Consider the following 18,309-nt stretch of genomic DNA (forward strand, 5'->3'; position numbering starts at 1 on the left):
CCTCGAGTTGCCAGGGTGGCCAGGACAGGAAGGAAGGGCCAAGCGCACGGAGGGCGCTTCCTGGGACACCCCAAGCCATCGCGGGCCTGCAGTAGGGCTCTCCTGTTCCATACTGGAGAACAGAGGGGCCAGAGGACCCGGCTCTGGCCCGGGCACTGCGTGACGCTCAGCAGGGAGGTGACACTCCTGGACCCCAGCTTTGACATCCCGACGTGGGCCTCAGAGGGCTGCTCAGATGATCAGGGAGGGAGGGCAGATACAGCTGCGCTGCAGATGGCATTGTGGCAGCTGGAACCAAGCAGCATGGATGGGGAACTCCTATGGACATTGCTTTCTCGTACAGATGGGAGATTGGGGTGCCAGCATGACCAGGATCTGATGATGGGCTCATGGAGACTTCTAGAACAGGGAAGATGGCCACCTTCCTGTACCCTTGCATAGTAGACCAGATACCTCTCTGTCTCTCTGTCTGTCTGTCTCTGTCTGTCTCTCTGTCTCTCTGTCTCTCTGTCTCTCTCTCTCTCCAGCTGCTGGTGTCGTTTAAGAGGCTGTGTTCTTACATAACAGGACGGTTGGAAGATTGCTGCCATACCCTCTCCCTGAGAGGAATTCATGGTAGCGAGGAGGAAGGATGTGGGATTTTTGAGCCCAAACATTTTAAAACTTCAATCGTGGTCTTTATGCTTACTCTTTAGGAAACCTGAAGCAAGACCTTTGGGTGGGTTGTTGAGGGGGGGTTTTTTTGGTAATTTTTTCAACATCTGTTTCAATATTTTTCAAATGAGGGAAAGGAATGTAGCCTTTCCCTCTGAGCTAGTAGGGTGGTAGCAAAATGAAGGAGAAAGAATTCTATTAAATACAAAATAAAGCAGAAACCTGCTCATGAACCAGGTACCCCGTGCCTGGCATCCTCTCGATTAAGCATTCAGGTCTCATGCTGAGTCACCAAGACCAAAACACCAGGCAATGCCGGGTGTGCGGTCCTGAGTGCTGAATGCTTAGTACATGTAGGCCCTCCTCCAAGCCCTCCCAGGCCTGCAGGACTCGCAGCCCGCAAACATCCCCAGTTCCCAGTGGGTGAACAAAAGCGGGGACTGTGGTTCCTATCCAAAGACTCTCACACAGAACTCTCCTTGCTCGGGGCAGAGACCTAAACAGGAAGCCACGGGTACCACTTAGGGCCCACCTCCCAAGTCAAAGATAGAGGCTGAAGAGGTTACCTGGGTTCAGCCCACCTTACCAAGCTGCCGGGCAGCCCCAGGGCAGAGCACCAGTTAGGTTCCAGAACCTGAGGAAGGGTGAAAAAAAGCCAGGCTAGATGCAACAAGAAAGGACCAACCACTGGCAGGACACATGCGCAAGATTCTGCCGCCCCCTGCTGGACAGAATCAATAGCACAGGGAGTCCCGGAAACCAGTTTCTCTTCCTCCCTTCCTTTCTTCCTCCCTCCCTCCCTCCCTCCCTCCCTCCCTCCCTCCCTCCCTCTCTCTCTCTCTCTCTCCCATTGCTACCTACTACCTTCATAAAATGTCAAACCAATGCAGCCCTCCCATTTGCCCAGGCTAGGACTTTGAACCTCCAAGCTACAAGCTAAATAAACCTTGTCTCTTCATAAAGTTCATTGCCTTGGGCGTTCTGTTGTAATAACCCAAAACTAGCACAGGCTGAGGCTCCGGATTCCATAGCCCAATCCTGGATTGTAAATTTCCTGCTCCAACGGTGCACACCGTGCTCTGGGGACACAGGCTACAACGACAAAGTCTCAGCCACCATCACGCCAAAGCCTGGAGGTGGAGACTGAGACTCGTGCACCGTGCTGGGAATCCTTGCCCGGTGACTCGGCCTCACAGCCGGTCAGGGACACCTTCCACTCTACCACCATGCTGAGGCTCGAGCTCCCGCCCCCCCACGCCCACCCCCCGCAGCCTCCCTGAGGTTCTCTGTGACCAGCAGCTAACATCTGAGATGGTGTGGCACGCCAGCCAGATGGTGCTCCCATGTTGAGAGAGGTCTCCACTCAGTGAGTCCTCTCTGGAGACGTCTCACAGACACACCCAAGTGTCCCTTATAATCTCCTAGGAGTCCCCCAGCCCAATCCAGTGGACAGCACAGCTTAGCCATTAAACTCCTTCGAGCTGTTTGTCTTGAGGATGTTGTCACAGTGATCATCACACCCAGGACCTGGTGAAAAACAAAGCTCAGAGCCAGGCACCGGTGACTCACAGCTGGAATCCTAGCTATTCCTGAGACGGAGATCTGAGTGTCGTGGTTCAAAGTCAGCCAGGGCAGGAAAGTCCTTGAGACTCTTATCTCTAATGAACCACCAGAAAACCAGAAGTGGAGCTGTGGTTCAAGCGGTAGAGCGCTAGCCTTAAGCACAAAGCTCAGAAAAGCATCCAAGTTCTAGGTTCAAGCCCCGTGACCAGCACAAAGAAGGGGGGATGATAGGATTCTCTTCTGGCAAAGCAATAAAGAAGAAGAGCCAGGCACCAGTGGCTCACAGTCCTATATACTCAGGAGGCTGAGAGCTGCGGATGGCAGTTCAAAGCCAGCCTGGACAGCAAACTCCATGAGACTCTCATCTACAATAAACTACTCAAAGAAGCTGGAAGTGGCGTTGTGGCTCAAGTGGCAGAGCACTTGCCTTGAGCAAAGGAAGCCCAGGGACAGCGCCCAGGCCCAGAGTTCAAGCCCCAGATCCAGCAATAAAGAAAGAAAGAGGAGGCACAGATGTGATATCATTGCAAAGCATAACTGAACCAGGCCCGGGAAATAGAGTCCTTGTAGACAATCTAGTCAGAGGTATGGCTGTTCTGTGCTCTTCTCTGCCCCCAGAGACTTTAGTGAGCCTTCGGCCATATAGCAATGGGCATATCTGCCCAGAGGCAAGAGGAAGACATAACAGTCGAAAATTAAGTCTCCAGCTGGAATTCTTCTGTGGATTCACAAACCAACAGTGCGCACGGGCCCCTTGCTGTTAGCCTTCACACGCACGGCGATTCATTTCTATTCTAGAATAATCTTTAGACGTAGCCCCCTTCTGTACAGATTTTCCATAGAAAGGAAGGAGGAGAAGAAACTCTTTTTTGTTTGCTTAAGCACGAGGATTTAATCTGTAAATGCTCAGCCATGACCCCACAAGAAGCTGTAATGAACACGCAGCAAGGTATACGCATGAATTAGAAGGAAGTGGGTGATCGCAAGGCATGTCAGATGAGCCATCGGGGAAAGTGGGCATCTTCCGCCATTTCCCTAGCGCTCAGCCTAACAGAAGATGTGCACAGGAAGAAACCACAGCTGAGCCGGGGCAGCTACCATGGAGGCTCCCGTCACACCTGCCCTGAGCTCAGAGGCGGACGCTGCCACTGAAACGCGATGTCGCTCGTTCTAAAGGGATGCGTGCAGGTGAATCCTCGCGGCTGAAAGACGGATCCCGTCAAACCAGCGCCGCCAGGAGTTGCATCTTAATAAACGATGAGCTGATTTTTTTCCAGAAGGATTTCCAAGGATAATTACCCAGCGCAGTCAACCCTGAGCGACTGGAGACAGCTCCGCCGTCCCCCTGGCGGGCTCTGGGGACAGCTGCACCTGTCAGATGATGGTGCAGCCACAGCAGTACGGCTCGGGCAGGCCCACCATGTGCACCTGGTGGTCCGTGCCGTAGATGTAGTAGACGCACGTCTTCCCTCGGTACCGGGAATGAACTTCCGTGAGGGGGATCAGCTCGATGGTCTGGCGCTGAGGAGACAAATGGCCAAAAACACCTCAGGGCTCCTTTGAGGCATTTCGCCGGCCCAAGAATGGTCTGCAGGATGAAGTGCGTGCTGCGGAGCTGATAGGAAATCTGGGATGGTTGGCACAGTTTGTCGCCAAGCTCCTACTGTGCTCCTTCCTGTAGCCTGAGCCCTGGGCGAAACTGACTCCTTTAGCCACTATCTGACTCTAGGTTCAGCCAGGGGGTCCATGGGCTTCCCGCCGAAAGTTCTCGGAAGCCACCACCCAAAAACCACATCTTCCCATCGTATTTATTTTTAAGCTAGGTACTGCAGGAAGGTGCCGGATGCTCCCTTTAAACATCTTTTGAGACCATCGCAGAGACAGGATGGCGTGCTTCACGCATGTTGAATCAAGTTTTAAGATAAAACATCAAAGCTGGGTGTTGGTGGCTTGTGCTTTGAATCCTAGCTACAGAGGAAGCCGAGATCTGAGGATCACAGTTCAAAGCCAGCCTGGGCAAACAAATCCAAGAGACTCTTATCGCCAACTAACGAGCAAAATAGTGCAAAGTCAAGCTGTGGCTCAAGCAGTCGAGCACCAGCCTCGAGGGGAAAAGTCAAGCAAGAGCCAGAGGCCTTGAGCTGAAGCCCTGATACCAGCACAAGAAAAATATAAAACAGGACACCACATCAACTTCAAAGGTTGGTGGGTTATGTCCAGCTACTTTCGGAGACCTCTGTCACCACCACCACCATCATAACCTACCTTGAAAAAAAAGAAGTCTCTACAGTGCTCCTTTTTCTTCAAAAGCTGGGGATACTGAGCCCTATGAGTTCACTGAACTCTTTCCCTCACTTCCAGAGAGGCATCTTAAAACCCTTCTTCTCCAACCCCTTCAGCCTGACCAAATCACAAGGCCCCAAACACAGCATCCCAGCCCTGGCTCACAGGAGAACACAGGGCTCCCAGGGGGAACCCCATTTCTATTAGCACTCCAGGCTGCTGTGTGGTTAGCAAGAACACGGCACAGCTGAGGCAGGAACAGGACTCCCAGGAAGTTATACCTCCCTAGAACATGCTGCCGGCCGGACCTGAGCCCTCTGGGCAAACTACCCTACCCCACACTGCACTACAGAAAGTTTAGCTCCTCAGCCTCTAGCTCCACAATGAGGCAAGCCTCCAGCCCCTTATTTCACAGACAAGGACATCTGGGGCCCACAGAGAGGGAAAAAGAGGCTAATGCCTCAGCGGAGGGCCGGGTCTGAGAAACAGGTGCCAACCTGGACGGTTAACATGCCAGCAATGCGTGGATCCAAGGAAAAGCGCCCTAATTCCTCCACCCAGGGACATTTTGAGTTCTTCAAGTACACTATCTCCTCTCTGCAAGCCTCTCCGTAATGGCTTGCAGGTGAGAAGCAAGACCTGAGGCAGACCTGGTGCTGGGCCCAGTGTTCAAATCCCAGGCTCCAAGACCCCAGCAAAGCTACAGGGACTGTAAGGCCTGGAAAAACTGCGGGTATTATGGCCACCTGAGGCCCACCAGGGTAAGCTGCCCAAAACCAGGGTGGGGGGGCGGGGAGTGGGGATGGCTGGGATGTGAGAGATGCCTGGGCCCTTTCACAGGACCGGAGGAAGCGAGGAGCCTCAGCTTCCCACAGCCCCGGCCCGACCCCTGGAGAGCCTAACACGCCCGCCCAGCTCACCTGCTGCAAGATGCGGGCCCTGGAGGCCAGAGAAGCCCCGTGCTCCGCGATGCCCCTCTGGGAGGCCAGAGCGATGTCCCGTAGGGGGAAGTCGACAATGGGGTACACCTGGAGGAGACAGACACCTTCTCAGGCCCGGAGAGGAAGAGGAGGACCCCCTAGACCCTACGGTGGGCTGGGGCATGCGCTCTGCAGACCCTGAGTACACGCCTGATGGGCCCCGGAATGCCCACACAGGGGGCAGGATACCATCGTCAGGAAAAGCACCTTTACATCGGAGCGCATAATCCCCAGCGAACCTCGCACGGCCTCAGAGCAGGACACCGCAGCAACACAGCCCTGCACGCGCAGGGATGCGCGTGGGTGCAGCTCTGCGCACGCGCAGTGGACTTTAGGGCTCTGCGCATGCGCAGTGGTCCCTGTGGAGCTACGCTTACAGTGTTGCGCAGGCGCTGTGTCCCATGGAGGGGGGGGCAGGGCCTGCCTGACGCATGGGCAGAGCGCTCCAAGTCTGTGTGGGAAGGGAAAGGACACCGGAGGAAGCGCTGCAGGCCAAAGTGGGGTTTCAAAGCCAGGGGTCCTGGCAGCCTCTTCTTTGCCTGGACAGCTCTGCCCCCCCCCCACCCCGCCCAGCCACTTCCAGATCCAGGCCAAGGACAGCCCAGGGCGGGAGGAGCCAGCGCCCCCAGGCCCCCAGGCCCCCCAGGGTGGGAGGGGCCAGCGCCCCCAGGCCCCCCAGGGTGGGAGGGGCCAGCGCCCCCAGGCCCCCAGGGTGGGAGGGGCCAGCGCCCCCAGGCCCCCCGGGGTGGGAGGAGCCAGCGCCCCCAGGCCTCCCGGGGTGGGAGGAGCCAGCACCCCCAGGCCCCCCGGGGTGGGAGGAGCCAGCGCCCCCAGGCCCCCCGGGGTGGGAGGAGCCAGCGCCCCCAGGCCCCCAGGGTGGGAGGAGCCAGCGCCCCCAGGCCCCCAGGGTGGGAGGAGCCAGCGCCCCCAGGCCCCCCGGGGTGGGAGGAGCCAGCGCCCCCAGGCCCCCCGGGGTGGGAGGAGCCAGCGCCCCCAGTCCTCCAGGGTGGGAGGAGCCAGCACCCCCAGGCCCCCAGGCCCCAGTCTGCCAAGCCCTCCTCACCAGGGCGTTCTCGTCCCGGAAGAGGTTTTCTCCCTTGGCCTTCGCCAGCAGCTCAGCAGGGCACGGAAGCTGGCGCCCGGACACAAACTCAAACAGGCTGTTCCTCCTGGAAGAAGGGTGGTGGGCGGCACAGGGCCGGCCAGGTGGGAACGCGGGCCTGGGATCCCACACACCTGGGCTGGAGAATGCGTGTGGCACCTGGTGGGAGCTGGGGCCCAAGCCCCCAGCACCTGTAGAGCTGGAAGCCAGGGGAGACCGGCCACCCAGGGCCCTGGGATCGATCCCATCTCCAGGGGGATGCGCCTCTGAGCCGGGCAGCCGGCACAGCACCAGCCCGGCACATCTGGAGATGAGGGAGGACGATGCGGCGGCCATTCCTAGCCCTCACCGCCTGGGTGCTGGGTGATGGCCGCTCTTACAGGCAGTGCTGGCAGAGCCTGAACTCAGGCCTCAGCGTGGGCCTGGCCCCCACCCTCCCTGAGTCCCCACGGCCCCCCAAGGGGAGAGTTTCTACGGTGTCAGGCCCCCGGCCCCAGCTCTGCCACCTACCACATGATGACCAGCTGGAGGAAGTGGAGCAGCTTCCGTTCCCCCTTGCAGGTGGCACAGGTCTTGTTGCCCCGCCCTGAGCACGTGCAGCACCTGGGGGGGCCAGGCCCTCCGGATCAGATCACCCGAGGAAGGGTGCCTGTTCATCTGCTCACCACCCTCCCCTCCTTCCCATGGTGGCAGGACCCCAGCAGGGCTTCGGGACCACCATGTTTACTGTTCTTAGGCCTGTAGATTTGCTATTTTGTCGTTCTGCTGCCGCTTCATTGTCAAAGCCAACTTCAAAGGGCTTCCCTTTTGCTTGCAAATGAAATAAACCTCACTTTCTTTCCCAACTAAAAACCTTCCTCACCAATCACGGTGGAAGGCACCCGCACCACGGATGAAGGCCAGCCTGAGTGTCAGAACCAAAGGCTCACTAACCAACTCGGTGGTGAACAGTTTCACTCCTCCCGGTGTGCTGTGTCACTTTAAAGGTGTGCACGCGCATGGAAGGAGGTGTTTACAAAATGCAATCGCTGGCTGGTCCCCACATCCTAAGCGGAGATAGGATGTTGTTGCTGTCAATCAACGTTCCTCGATCCCTCCTCCATCCATCTCCTCCCCTCGCAGCTCCTTCCCCTTCCTCTCTGCACCTGACCTACATATTTTGCCCACGGTATCCAGAAATGCCCGGCTTTGTGATGGGCTTGCCTGCTCCACCAAGTCACACGCGTCTTCCCCCATCCAGAGGGGCCGGGAGACGCATGGAGCCCCCCCCCCGTGGGCTGGAGACCCCAGGATGCCAGGATCCCCCCTGGGCTGGAGACCCCGGCCTACCTGCGTCTGTGGGAGCCGGAGCACACGTGGCACCTCCGGACCCGCCCGGCTTTGCTCCTGGCTTTGCTGCAGGATGGACACCGAACCTGCGGACACACCACTGCCTCAGCCTCCGGCTCCCGGGAAGGCAGGCCAAGGGTACCCCAAGACTGGATCCCCTCCCCCAGCAAGAGGACCCCGAGGACAGGAGAGAGAAGCATGGGAAGGGCGTTTGGGACGGCAGGGGGCCGAGGCCAGGGGAGGAGTGAGCCTTGACTCTAGGATGGTTCCCATCCCTGAAGGCGTTGCTTGTTTGTTTTTTGCAAAGGCCTGGATCTTGTGCTGGTCTGGATTCAAATTCAGCCTGAATCAAGCGCACTGGGACCTCGGGAAGGGTCCTCAATGGCAGTGCTCTTTACAAATACGCTTAGTTTACATGGGGGTCATGTGACCTCAGGTAGACTAGCCAGGGCCCTGGGTTCCGGGACTCACAGCCTTCAGGACACAAAGGCGCCCTGGGACTCCAGGCAGAGGCTGGAGCAGAGAAGCCGTAGCCCAGGCCGCCAGGGCCAGGTCTGCCAGCAGCTAGGACAGGCCTGGACAGCTCCTCAAAGCTCCCCGAAGAGCTGCCTCCCCTGGGCGCTGGTGGCTCACACCTGCCATCCCAGATCGGAGGGTCCTGGTTCGAAGCCAGCAGGGACAAACAAAATCTGGAGATGCTCATCTCCAACTAGCCAGCAAAATGTAGACAGTGGAGGCAGAAATCAAGTGGTAAAGCAGCAGCCATGAGTAAGCAAGGCCTTGCATTCTAGGCCCAATACCAGCTCCTGGGCCCCCACCGCACCCAGACCCGGGGCCTGGACTCAGGAGCGGCTGGCCCTGAGCTTCGGGGGCCCTGAGGCCCGCGGGCTCAGTGCTCCCTCGGCTTCCCCGGGCCATCCGCCCTCCCTGGCTCCTCTGCCGCTACCAAGGCCAGCTCTAGGGGGAAGGACCCCAGGCCCTAGCGGTCTTTCAGGGTATAGCGCCGGGCAGGAGCTCCATAAACGATGGAAAGGGGGTGGCAAAGGGGAGAAAGCAAGCATGCAACCGCCACCATGCACTCGCCCCTGTCCCGTTTCACAGACGGGGAAACGGAGGCTCTGTGAGTGCCTGGGGCCTGGGCCTCTTTACACACACACACACACACACACACACACACACACACACATCCCCCAGGATGGCTCCCCCCACCCGCTACCCACCCGTGACTCACCGTGCCGGCCCCGTGGCAGACGCTGCACTTGTAACATCCACGTCCGTGGCATTTGTGACAGTCCTGAAAGCCAAGCGCTCTCCTGGCACCTAGTGTCCCAGGCGTGTCCCCCACCCCTGTGAGGCCCGGGAGAGACAGGACGCACCCGGAGGAAGGTGGGGGGGAGGGGGGACCAGGGCCAGGACCTCATGGCCAGCTACGGAGCTGGAGGCAACTTCCCTACACCCACCCCTGGCTGCTCTGGACACGGGGCATGGCACAGACCACGAGTGGGCCCCGTGAGTTTAATCACGGGCTGGAAAGACCTTTGGGGAACAGAGTTGAAAGGCTTTCTCCACCTCTCCCCGTCCCCTGTGTCCTTCTACGTGTAGGAAAACTCAAAGGGGAAAACTGCACCCCTGAGTCAAACGCTACCGTGAACACAGGCAGTAGCTGGAAAAGAACAGAACGTGGGGTTCACAATGCCCCGCTTCTTCCTCGCTCCACCATGGTTGTATGTCCATCCAGACATGGACAGAACTCTGCCGCCCTAGCCATGTCCAAGGATATCCTCAGCCAAACGCTCACTGGGTTTCATGGCAGTCTCCATGGCCCTCCGGCTCCCCACCGTCAGGTGTGGGAGGGGGTGATTTTTTTTTTAATGTGTTTTAGGGTCTAGGAACACTGCTGCTCATGACTTAAAACTGGTGATGCTGGGAAGCTGTAATCCTAGCTACTCAGGAGGCTGAAATCTGAGGGTCAAGGATCAAAGCCCGCCTGGAAAGAAAAATCTGTGAGGCTCTTATCTCCAATTAACCAACAAAACACTGGAAGTAGAGGTGTGCCTCAAGTGGTAGAGCACCAGCCTCAAGCAGAAAACACTGAGAACAAAAGGCCCTGAGTTCAAGCCATGTACAGGTACAAAAAGTGAAACTAGATGGATGATTGCTAGATAGATGATAGACACATAGATAGGTAGATAGACAGATGGTAGATATAATAGACATATAGATATGACACAGAGATAAAGATAGATATAATTTATTTATCTTATTTCAACTTAAAATCCAAACTTTTAATCAAATTCCAATATCTGTAGCCCTAAGATCAACTCAAACTTGCTCCCCTTGAGAATCAAAATGAATGAAAATCTCTTAATAGACAGATAAGTTGACCAGTGATCAATACATAGGTAGATAAATATAATAGACACATAAATGATAGGTATAAAAACACATAGATTGATAGATGATAGATACATAGATATAATAGAAAACATGATTGATGATAGATACATAAATATAATAGGCATGTAAATGTTAAGTACAATAGACACATAGATGGACAGATAGATGATAGACACCTAGGTAGATGATGGATGGAGCTGGTGACCGGTTCACTGGGCCACCTGCTGGGTGGAACACTCCAGAGTTCCTTCCCTAACTGTGGGGTTCCGCTGCCTGGGAGCCCCATGTCTTCTCCCCCTGGCCTCCTTATGCCCAAGGAATGAGCCTCTGGGCTAGACCTACATCCCGGGTGCTTTGGGGAAAGGGTGGCGTATGACACAGCACGCCGAGTCCAGCGACCCCCCTCACCTTGACCAACGCAGAGTGAGGCACTTGGAGCCTTCTGGTGTCTTCCTGGAACATGGGCGGCATCTGCACCTCCATATCCCAAACGCCGGGCGAGGCGCCCCGCTGGGGTCTATCCACAGCATGGTCTGCAGGAAGGGGGGAGACCTGAGCACAGCTGAGGGGAGCAGGAGGAACCTCACTCAGCACTCGTGCCCCCATTAGGGGGGTTCCTGGGGCGACTGAAGGCTCTGGGGGGGGCCCAGGAGGCCATGGGTAAACACCCGGTTTGCCTCCCGGATCTTTTACTTTCTAGGTCTAAGGCCTCACCTCTGCCAGCGAGTGACTTAACCTCCCTGACACCCACCGGCAGGTCGGTGGTGGAAATCTCAAAGAGGAGAAGGAAAGAGCAGAGGAAATCACTCAACAGCCCAGGGCTGGCAGGCACCAAGGAGTCAGTAAACTAAGAGATGGCCTCCTTCCCAGCCCCATCCTCCTCCACAGAGTCCACAGCAGATCTGTCCCGCTAGGAGGGAAGGGGACCGGCAGAAGTGATCCTGGAAGGCTTCCTGGAAGAGGAGCCGCCTGGCTGAGTCTAGAAGAGCAGACAGGAGAGGCCCAGCAAGGAGAGCAGACACTCAGAGCTTCTGAGACGGAGCCCCCGAGTCCCTGGTGGGGCTCAGGAGAAGGTGGAAGGGCGCAGCCAGTGAGATGTAGATGGGGGATCGTAGCTGTAGATGGGGTGCTGTGGGCTGACGGGAGCCGGCTGAGGCCCAAGGCCGTGCACCAGCTAGGCCCTCGGGCCCCGCAGAGAAGCGGCCAAAGGCAAATGCCGGGCTTCCACGGGCCTCTGGCGGACCATTTGCTAGGCAGGGAGCACAGACCAGATCAGCACCGGAGAGGCTCGGAGATGAAGACCCACCCCTTCCTTCCACAGGGAAACTGAGGCTGGGCACAGGCAAGCCTCTTATCATAGTTAGAGGCTGAGCCAACCCCACCACCCACACCCACCCAGACAGCCCACCCACCACCGCCTTGCGCTCCCAACCGCACAGATCTCACTTACTGGCGAATGGCTGAAACGTCCACTCGCTGATCCTAGATTCACTGAAGGTCTCCAGCCGGTACTACGGAAGAAAACAGCAGGCGTTCGCAAGCCCTTGGTCAAGGCGGGGTGTTGTGCCACGCGTGGCACTCTTCCCACGCAGCGGGGCCACGCCCGCTACTAGCCACCGCCTGTGTGCTCAACAGAAGATGGCAGTGTGAACGGCACTTGAAGACGTGAACTGAGGAGAGTGTCCCAGCCAGGCACAGCGGCTCGCACTTGTCGTCTGAGCAACTCAGGAGGCTGAGGCTCGAGAGGACTTCAGTTCAAGGTCAGCCTGGACACCAAGCCAAAGAGACCCCCATCGGAGCCAATAAGCCAGGCAGAGTGGCTCAGACTTGTATTCCCAGCCACGTGGAAAGCAGTCCCAGACCAGCACCAGGTAACGATGCTACCTAGAAGACCAACTAAAGCCGACAGCTCACCCCTGCAGCCCTCGCTCCTCGGGAGGCTGAGATCTAAGGACTGTAATTTGACTTTAGCTTGGGCAAGAGAGCCAGTGAGACTTCTATCTCGTTAGTCACCAAAAAGCCAGAGATGGAGCTACGACTCAAGTGGTAGAGCGCCAGCCTTGACATGGTTTGGGGTGTCGCAAATGGGACTTCCCTGGAGGGAGGAATAATGATTTTTTTTTTGTCCCCAGGACTCTTGACTCCTGTCACATCAGCACCTGCCTCTGTCTCGATGCCCCCAGCACCCCCCCCCCCGGGCACGGCCCCTTACCCGGCAGAGGGTCTGTTGCCTCAATTCCTGGATGACCAGGTCGCCCGCTGCTGCACTGCGGTAACAGCATTTGGAGTTGACGAAGCTGAGGAGGGCCTCCCGGGCCACCTCCTCCGTCACTATGGGGACTCTGCGGGGACCAAGGAAAAGAGTCGAGGGTCTGGGAAGGGCCCGCGGGCTCGCCGGGGCTCATGGCCACTTAGCTCCGCTGTTCTGGGTCGTGGTGACGCAGAGCGTCGAGGTGGGGGAGGGAAACGTGCCTGACGGGAACAAGGCGGCTCACCCTGCAGCGGCCAGGGAGCAGAGAGCACGGGACAAGGTATTTCCAGCCAAGCCACGGCCAGCGACCACCTCCAAGCCAGGCTCCGCCTCCCCTGCCCACCCTCTGCCGCGTCCACCATACCGCGGGCGCGTGGGCGGATGAGCCCAGGGAGAGGACGGGGCGCTCACATCTGCGCGCCAGGCGGCAGATCATTGGCGACAACCAAGCCCCAAGCTCCTCCAAGAGCTCCTCTTCCCCGGCACGCCGCCTGCCCCAAGCACACACCTCAGGAAGGGCTCGCTCCTTCCTAGCTGCCCCGCCCGGCCCCCGCCCCGGCAGCCCTCGGGGCCCTGGTTGCCCCCCCCCCCCCCGCCCCACCGCCTGGCAGCCCCGCCTGCATGGCTTTACTCACAGAACCAGGCCACGGACGGAGCGGCCCAGGCTGGAGCTGCCAACCCCGGTTTTGCTGCCGAGCTGAAGAACTCGGGGCACTGAAGTCGGGGTCCTGGCCCCGCAGAACCTGGTCCAGTGTGTTTGAGATGGGGGGTGACCCCACAGGGCCCTCCCGGTGTACCATCAGGGTTGACACCCCCATGGGGTGGGGGTGGGGGTATTGGGGTACATGGGATGCACAACCTGGAACCCACCTGTGTGCCAGGAACAAGGACCAGGGCGTCGGGGCCTGGGGCCCACCTGGGGCCTCTGAGGGTGGAAAAAATATCTGCTGCCCTGGAGGAGAGGGCGGGAGAGGAGGCGGGGGCTCAGTGAAGCCGGCACTCGTGGGGTGACGGGAGGAACCCGCCTCCTACGCCTGGGCCAAGGTCACAAGGCTGATCGGTCTCCTCCCCATCCCACCCAGCTCCCGTCCCCAGGGAAACGGGGGAGCTGCGTCCTCCCAGGCCCGTCCCCAGTGACCAGCACCCCTCCTCCCCCGCCACCGGGGCCAGCACCCCCAGACTCACTGCCCCCCTGAAGAAGCCAGATGCAGCCGGGCAGTCCCTCCAAGAGTTCAGCAGGGGGCGCCAGAGGGCTCTCGGCCTCGAAGCTGAGGTCCAGCACACCTGTGGAGAGATGGCCCTGACGGCAAAGCCTGCGCCTCTCCTCACGGGGAGCCTGGGAGGGAAGGGGGGCACGGGCAGGGCCCCTCAGCACTCCCTGGCCTGGCTGTGGGAGGCGACACGGTCCCACGGCTGCCCCCTCGTGCTGGCTGCCGCCGTGCACCCATGTCCCCCTCCGTGACATTCCCACCCACACCTTGCTCGTACGATTTTGCTTTATCTGTCTTTGTCTGTTTCCCTTTTGTGGTACCGGGGGATCGAACCCAGGACGTTGTGCTTGCGAGGCAAGCGCGTTGCCACTGAGCTACGTACATCCCAGCCCGCGGCTTTGCTTGACCCCTGAGCTATCATTTCTCACCCCTGTCTCTGCCCCTCGCCCTTCTCGCAGTGCCCCTGGCAGGTAATCCATTCTCCACCGACGGCGGGGCCCCAGGGAGCCAGGGCTTCCCCTCCCTTTGTTTCCCTTTCAACCAGAAGACACGGATGAAAATGTCAAGCACACAAAGACCGCAGCGTCCCCTCGGACGGCCCCGCCCTCCCTCGGCGGCCGCCACATGGCCGGGATCAGAGACGGGAAGTGGAAAACATGAGTCAGGAAGCCCGGAGCCCCGTCCGTCACCAGTGCCACCAGGGCTAAATTCATCCCGCCAGCGTGCCACGGGTAAACATCACGACCCCAGGCTGCCCACAGGAATGTGGGCGTCACTGGGCACTTAGGATGCCCAACACGGGGCGCCCTGAGGGGGCCCCCAGATAAGTCCCTGTCCCCACAGTCCCAGGGCTGAGTTTTGTGGGGGGCAAGCTGGCCGGGGCTGCCCGGTCCCATGTCACATAGGTGTAGCCCAGGCTCTCCAGGAATGTTCAGGCGCCGCCTCGGTTTCTTCTTCCCGGAGCAAAGCAACATGGTACCCTGGGATGTGGCCAGGGCAACCAGCTCCAGCAAGCAGCGAGGAGACAGAGGGGGAGAGGAGAAGGGAGGAAGGGAGGAAGGGATGGAGGAGAGAGTGGGAGGGGAGAGGGCTTGGAACCGAGAGCCCTTTTGGGACAGCAGCCCCTCTCCAATGCCCTGGCAAACACCAGGCATGCAAGAGGCCCGGAGGAGTGTTAAGTGCACAGAGCACCAAACACAAGGCACAGTCAGGGTGCAGAAAGGGCATTGTGGCCGCACTCACATGGACAATGTGCACAAGGTGATCTAGGATCAAATTCATAAAGACAGAGAGGGGAGGGGCTGGGAACGTGGCCTAGTGGTAGAGTGCTTGCCTTGTATACATGAAGCCCTGGGTTCGATTCCCCAGCACCACATAGATAGAAAAAGTGGGAAGTGGCGCTGTGGCTCAAGTGGTAGAGTGCTAGCCTTGAGTAAAAAGGAAGCCAGGGACAGTGCTCAGGCCCTGAGTCCAAGGCCCAGGACCGGCAAAAAAAAAAAAAAAAAAAGACAAAGGGGAGCAAAGGCACAGGAGGAGGAAGGGGTGGATATGTTGTGTTTAATGGGCATAAAATTTCTGTTCTACAAGATGAAAAACAGCTCTGGAAGGAGACACAGGTAACAGTTGCACAACACTGTGAATGTGCTGAATTGTTCACATATAAATGATTAAGATGGTAAAGATTACATATGCCTTATCAGACACAGTAGTAGCTTTAAAGAGAGAGATTCAAGCAAGACCCCATCTCAACAAGTAAGACTGCCATGTTGGTGTACATCTGTAATTTCGGTTGCTCAGGAGACATTAGTAGGAAGATCACAGTCCAAAGCTTGCCCCAGGGAAAATATGCAAACTGCTATCCAAAAAAAAAAAAACTCCAAAAAAAGTAACCTAGAAAGCAAAACGGATGGAGGGTGTGCGTCAAGTGGCAGAGCTCTTTGTAGCAAGCCTACTCTCTGAGATCAATCTTTAGTACCACCCAAAAATAAATAGAAATTCTGATGATCAGAAGATAAAGAAATGAAAAGAAAAGGCTGCTTTGTCGAGAAGAACAAACACAGGAATGACTGGCTGCCCTTTGCAGGGCGCCCTAACCCGATGGGAAAGCCTGGCCATGGCCGAGTGCGGTCCACCCCGGAGGAAGCTCACCAGCCCTTTCTCAAGAGACAGGAAAAGGGAATTCTTCCCGCCCCAGACACCAGCCTTCCCACCCAACCGCACAAGGAAGTGAGGGGGTGGGGGGGGCTGTGGAGAAAAACGGGAGAAAACAGCATGATGCTGGGCTTAGGAAATGACAATTTTGCAAAATAACTCCCTCCCCACGTTGATGAGGAAACACAAAGCTCAGAGAGGTTAAGTAATTCAAGCCACATCACCCAGCAGTTAGGAGTTGGATCTGAACCCAGGTCTGACACCCCATGTGGCAGATACCAGAGGGAGGTCTGCAGTGAACAGGGGCTTAGGGGAAAAGCCAATGGAGAGGTCACATATCAGAGCGAGATGACAAGTGAACCATTTCCCCATCCTTCTCAAACCCTCAGTAAAATATCTCCCACTTCAAGATGGTGAGGAACCCAACAAGATTTCCATTCCACTCTGGGTGACTTTATATCCATTTCAGTTCTAAACTGAGTGCTCAGGGCAGCATGGAAAATGATGCGTCGTGCTGGATGTGTCAAGGACATTCAAGGTCACCCAGTCTGATGACTGTGAAGTCACATGTCTTTCTAGCCAGATACAACCTGGGGGCCCTCTCCAAAAGAGAACCCACCCCAAAAGGTATCTTCATGGCATTTTGCACATACCCTCGTGGTCCTCAAATTATGAATTCCTGACCCAATCTCTCTTTGTCTCTCTGTCTCTGTCTCTCTGTCACTCTGTCTGTCTGTCTGTCTCTGACTGTCTCTGTCTCTGTGTCTCTCTCTGTCTCTGTCTGTCTCTGTCTCTGTCTCTGTCTCTGTCTCTGTCTCTGTCTCTCTCTCTCTCTCTCTCTCTCTCTCTCTCTCTCTCTGTGTCAGTCCTGGGGCTTGAACTCAGGGCCTGGGCACTGTCCCTGAGATTTATTACCCAAGGCTAGCCATGTACCACTTAAACCACAGCTCCACTTCTGGCGTTTGGCTGGATAATTGGAGATAAGAGTCTCATAGGCTTTCCTGCTCAGGCTGGCTTTGAACCACAACCCTCAGGTCTCAGCCTCTTGAGTAGCTAACATCACAGGCATGAGCTCCTGGTGCCCTGCTCCAACCATGGGGAAAATGAGGCTCCAGAGAAGTCAAGTGACTCACCCCCAAGATCACACAGCCGATGCGAAGTGCAATCTGGACTTGAACCCTAGCCTCCCAACCTAGTGCCTTTCCTAATTCAGGATCAGGAGCTGCCTTTCATTATTTTTCTCAACATAGAACTTTTCCTTCCTTAGGTGTAGAGCAGTCTGCAATTGCGTTGCCTTTCAGTTCTATAGGGACAGGACGGGGCCACCAGGGCTGTGCTTCACTCTCGGTCATGAGCAGGCTCTCGGCGAGAAAAGACTGTGCTTCGGATTGTTCGCGTCTGGACAGGCACCAGTAGCTCACATGCAATCCTAGCTACATGGGAGGCTGAGATCAGGAGGGTTGCAGTTTGAAGCCAGCCCAGAGAAACCCCTTTGAAATGAGTTCAAATCCCAGCACCGCCAAACAAACAAACAAAAGAACAACACCGTTCCCCAACTTCTCAGTGAAATCCTGGGCTCCTCGCTCCCCTCCCACTGGGCAAGGGGCTGACTGTCATCCGAGAGGAGGAAGGGACAGGACAGCAGGCAGTGCATCACCGTCGGGGAGAGAAGGGCTTGGGTGGTCACTGGCTTCCTGTTCTCTCGTCCAGAGGCAAAACCGAGAGGAGGCTGCAGAACGCCAGGCGCCCCCAGACGGACAGCAAGGAGAGAGAAGAAAGGAGGAAGAGAGAGAGGGGTGAGAGGGAGGGCGCCCCAGCCCTGTAGCTCTACTCACTGTCTCCACTCGGGTCCCTGTCCATGGTACAAGCGCCAGCGTGGAGGACTGCGAGCCTCAGAGCTCGGAGCTCGGGCAGCCCGGGGCCACTCCGCCCCTCCCAGCCATTGTTTTGCGATCTGCACAGAGGAAAGCCGCTGTGCCCTCGAGAGCTCCCCCCCCCCCCCACTGTGCCACACCCCACACCTGAGACAGAGCTCTAAGTGTGGAGGGGTGCAGGGAGCCATTTAACCACCACACAGGGCTTCCTTCCTAGGGCAGGGGGGTCCAGACTGGGGGTGGGGGCTCTGAAGTGCTGAGTGCACAGCCTCATGGTTGTCCTGGGAGCTTGTGAGCTGGTAATTCTCCAAAGCCACACCGCCTGGGCCCCGTCGGTGCCTCTGAGCGCTTCCCTGTGAGAGCTCCTCCTGAGCCCTTGCTGTGGGGCGGAACGCCTACCTTCCCCCCTGGAATCCCACCCCCTCCTCCTCTGACCCAGTCTGAACCATGAATGTCCGGAGCCGGGCAGCAGTGGCCAGGGGCGCCCTGGGGTTCTGCATCCCAGCGAACAAGG

At 57.5% G+C, this 18,309-nt stretch overlaps 1 protein-coding gene across 1 annotated transcript; it reads right to left on the reverse strand.

The window, feature by feature from the left end:
• Positions 1-3,399: 3,399 nt before the first annotated feature.
• Ssuh2 (ssu-2 homolog) lies at positions 3,400-17,781 on the reverse strand. The gene is made up of 12 exons (XM_048355019.1): positions 17,757-17,781; positions 13,745-13,843; positions 13,430-13,511; positions 12,521-12,650; positions 11,759-11,819; positions 10,717-10,841; positions 9,143-9,205; positions 7,912-7,997; positions 7,093-7,185; positions 6,544-6,649; positions 5,421-5,528; positions 3,400-3,738 (listed from the first exon to the last, which is right to left on the reverse strand). Exons 1-12 carry the CDS (start codon positions 17,779-17,781, stop codon positions 3,592-3,594), a joined length of 1,125 nt encoding a protein of 374 aa, XP_048210976.1. The 3' UTR covers positions 3,400-3,591.
• Positions 17,782-18,309: the final 528 nt, after the last annotated feature.

This window comes from Perognathus longimembris, chromosome 10, assembly GCF_023159225.1.
Source record: "Perognathus longimembris pacificus isolate PPM17 chromosome 10, ASM2315922v1, whole genome shotgun sequence".
In the NCBI taxonomy this organism is placed as follows: Eukaryota; Metazoa; Chordata; class Mammalia; order Rodentia; family Heteromyidae; genus Perognathus; species Perognathus longimembris.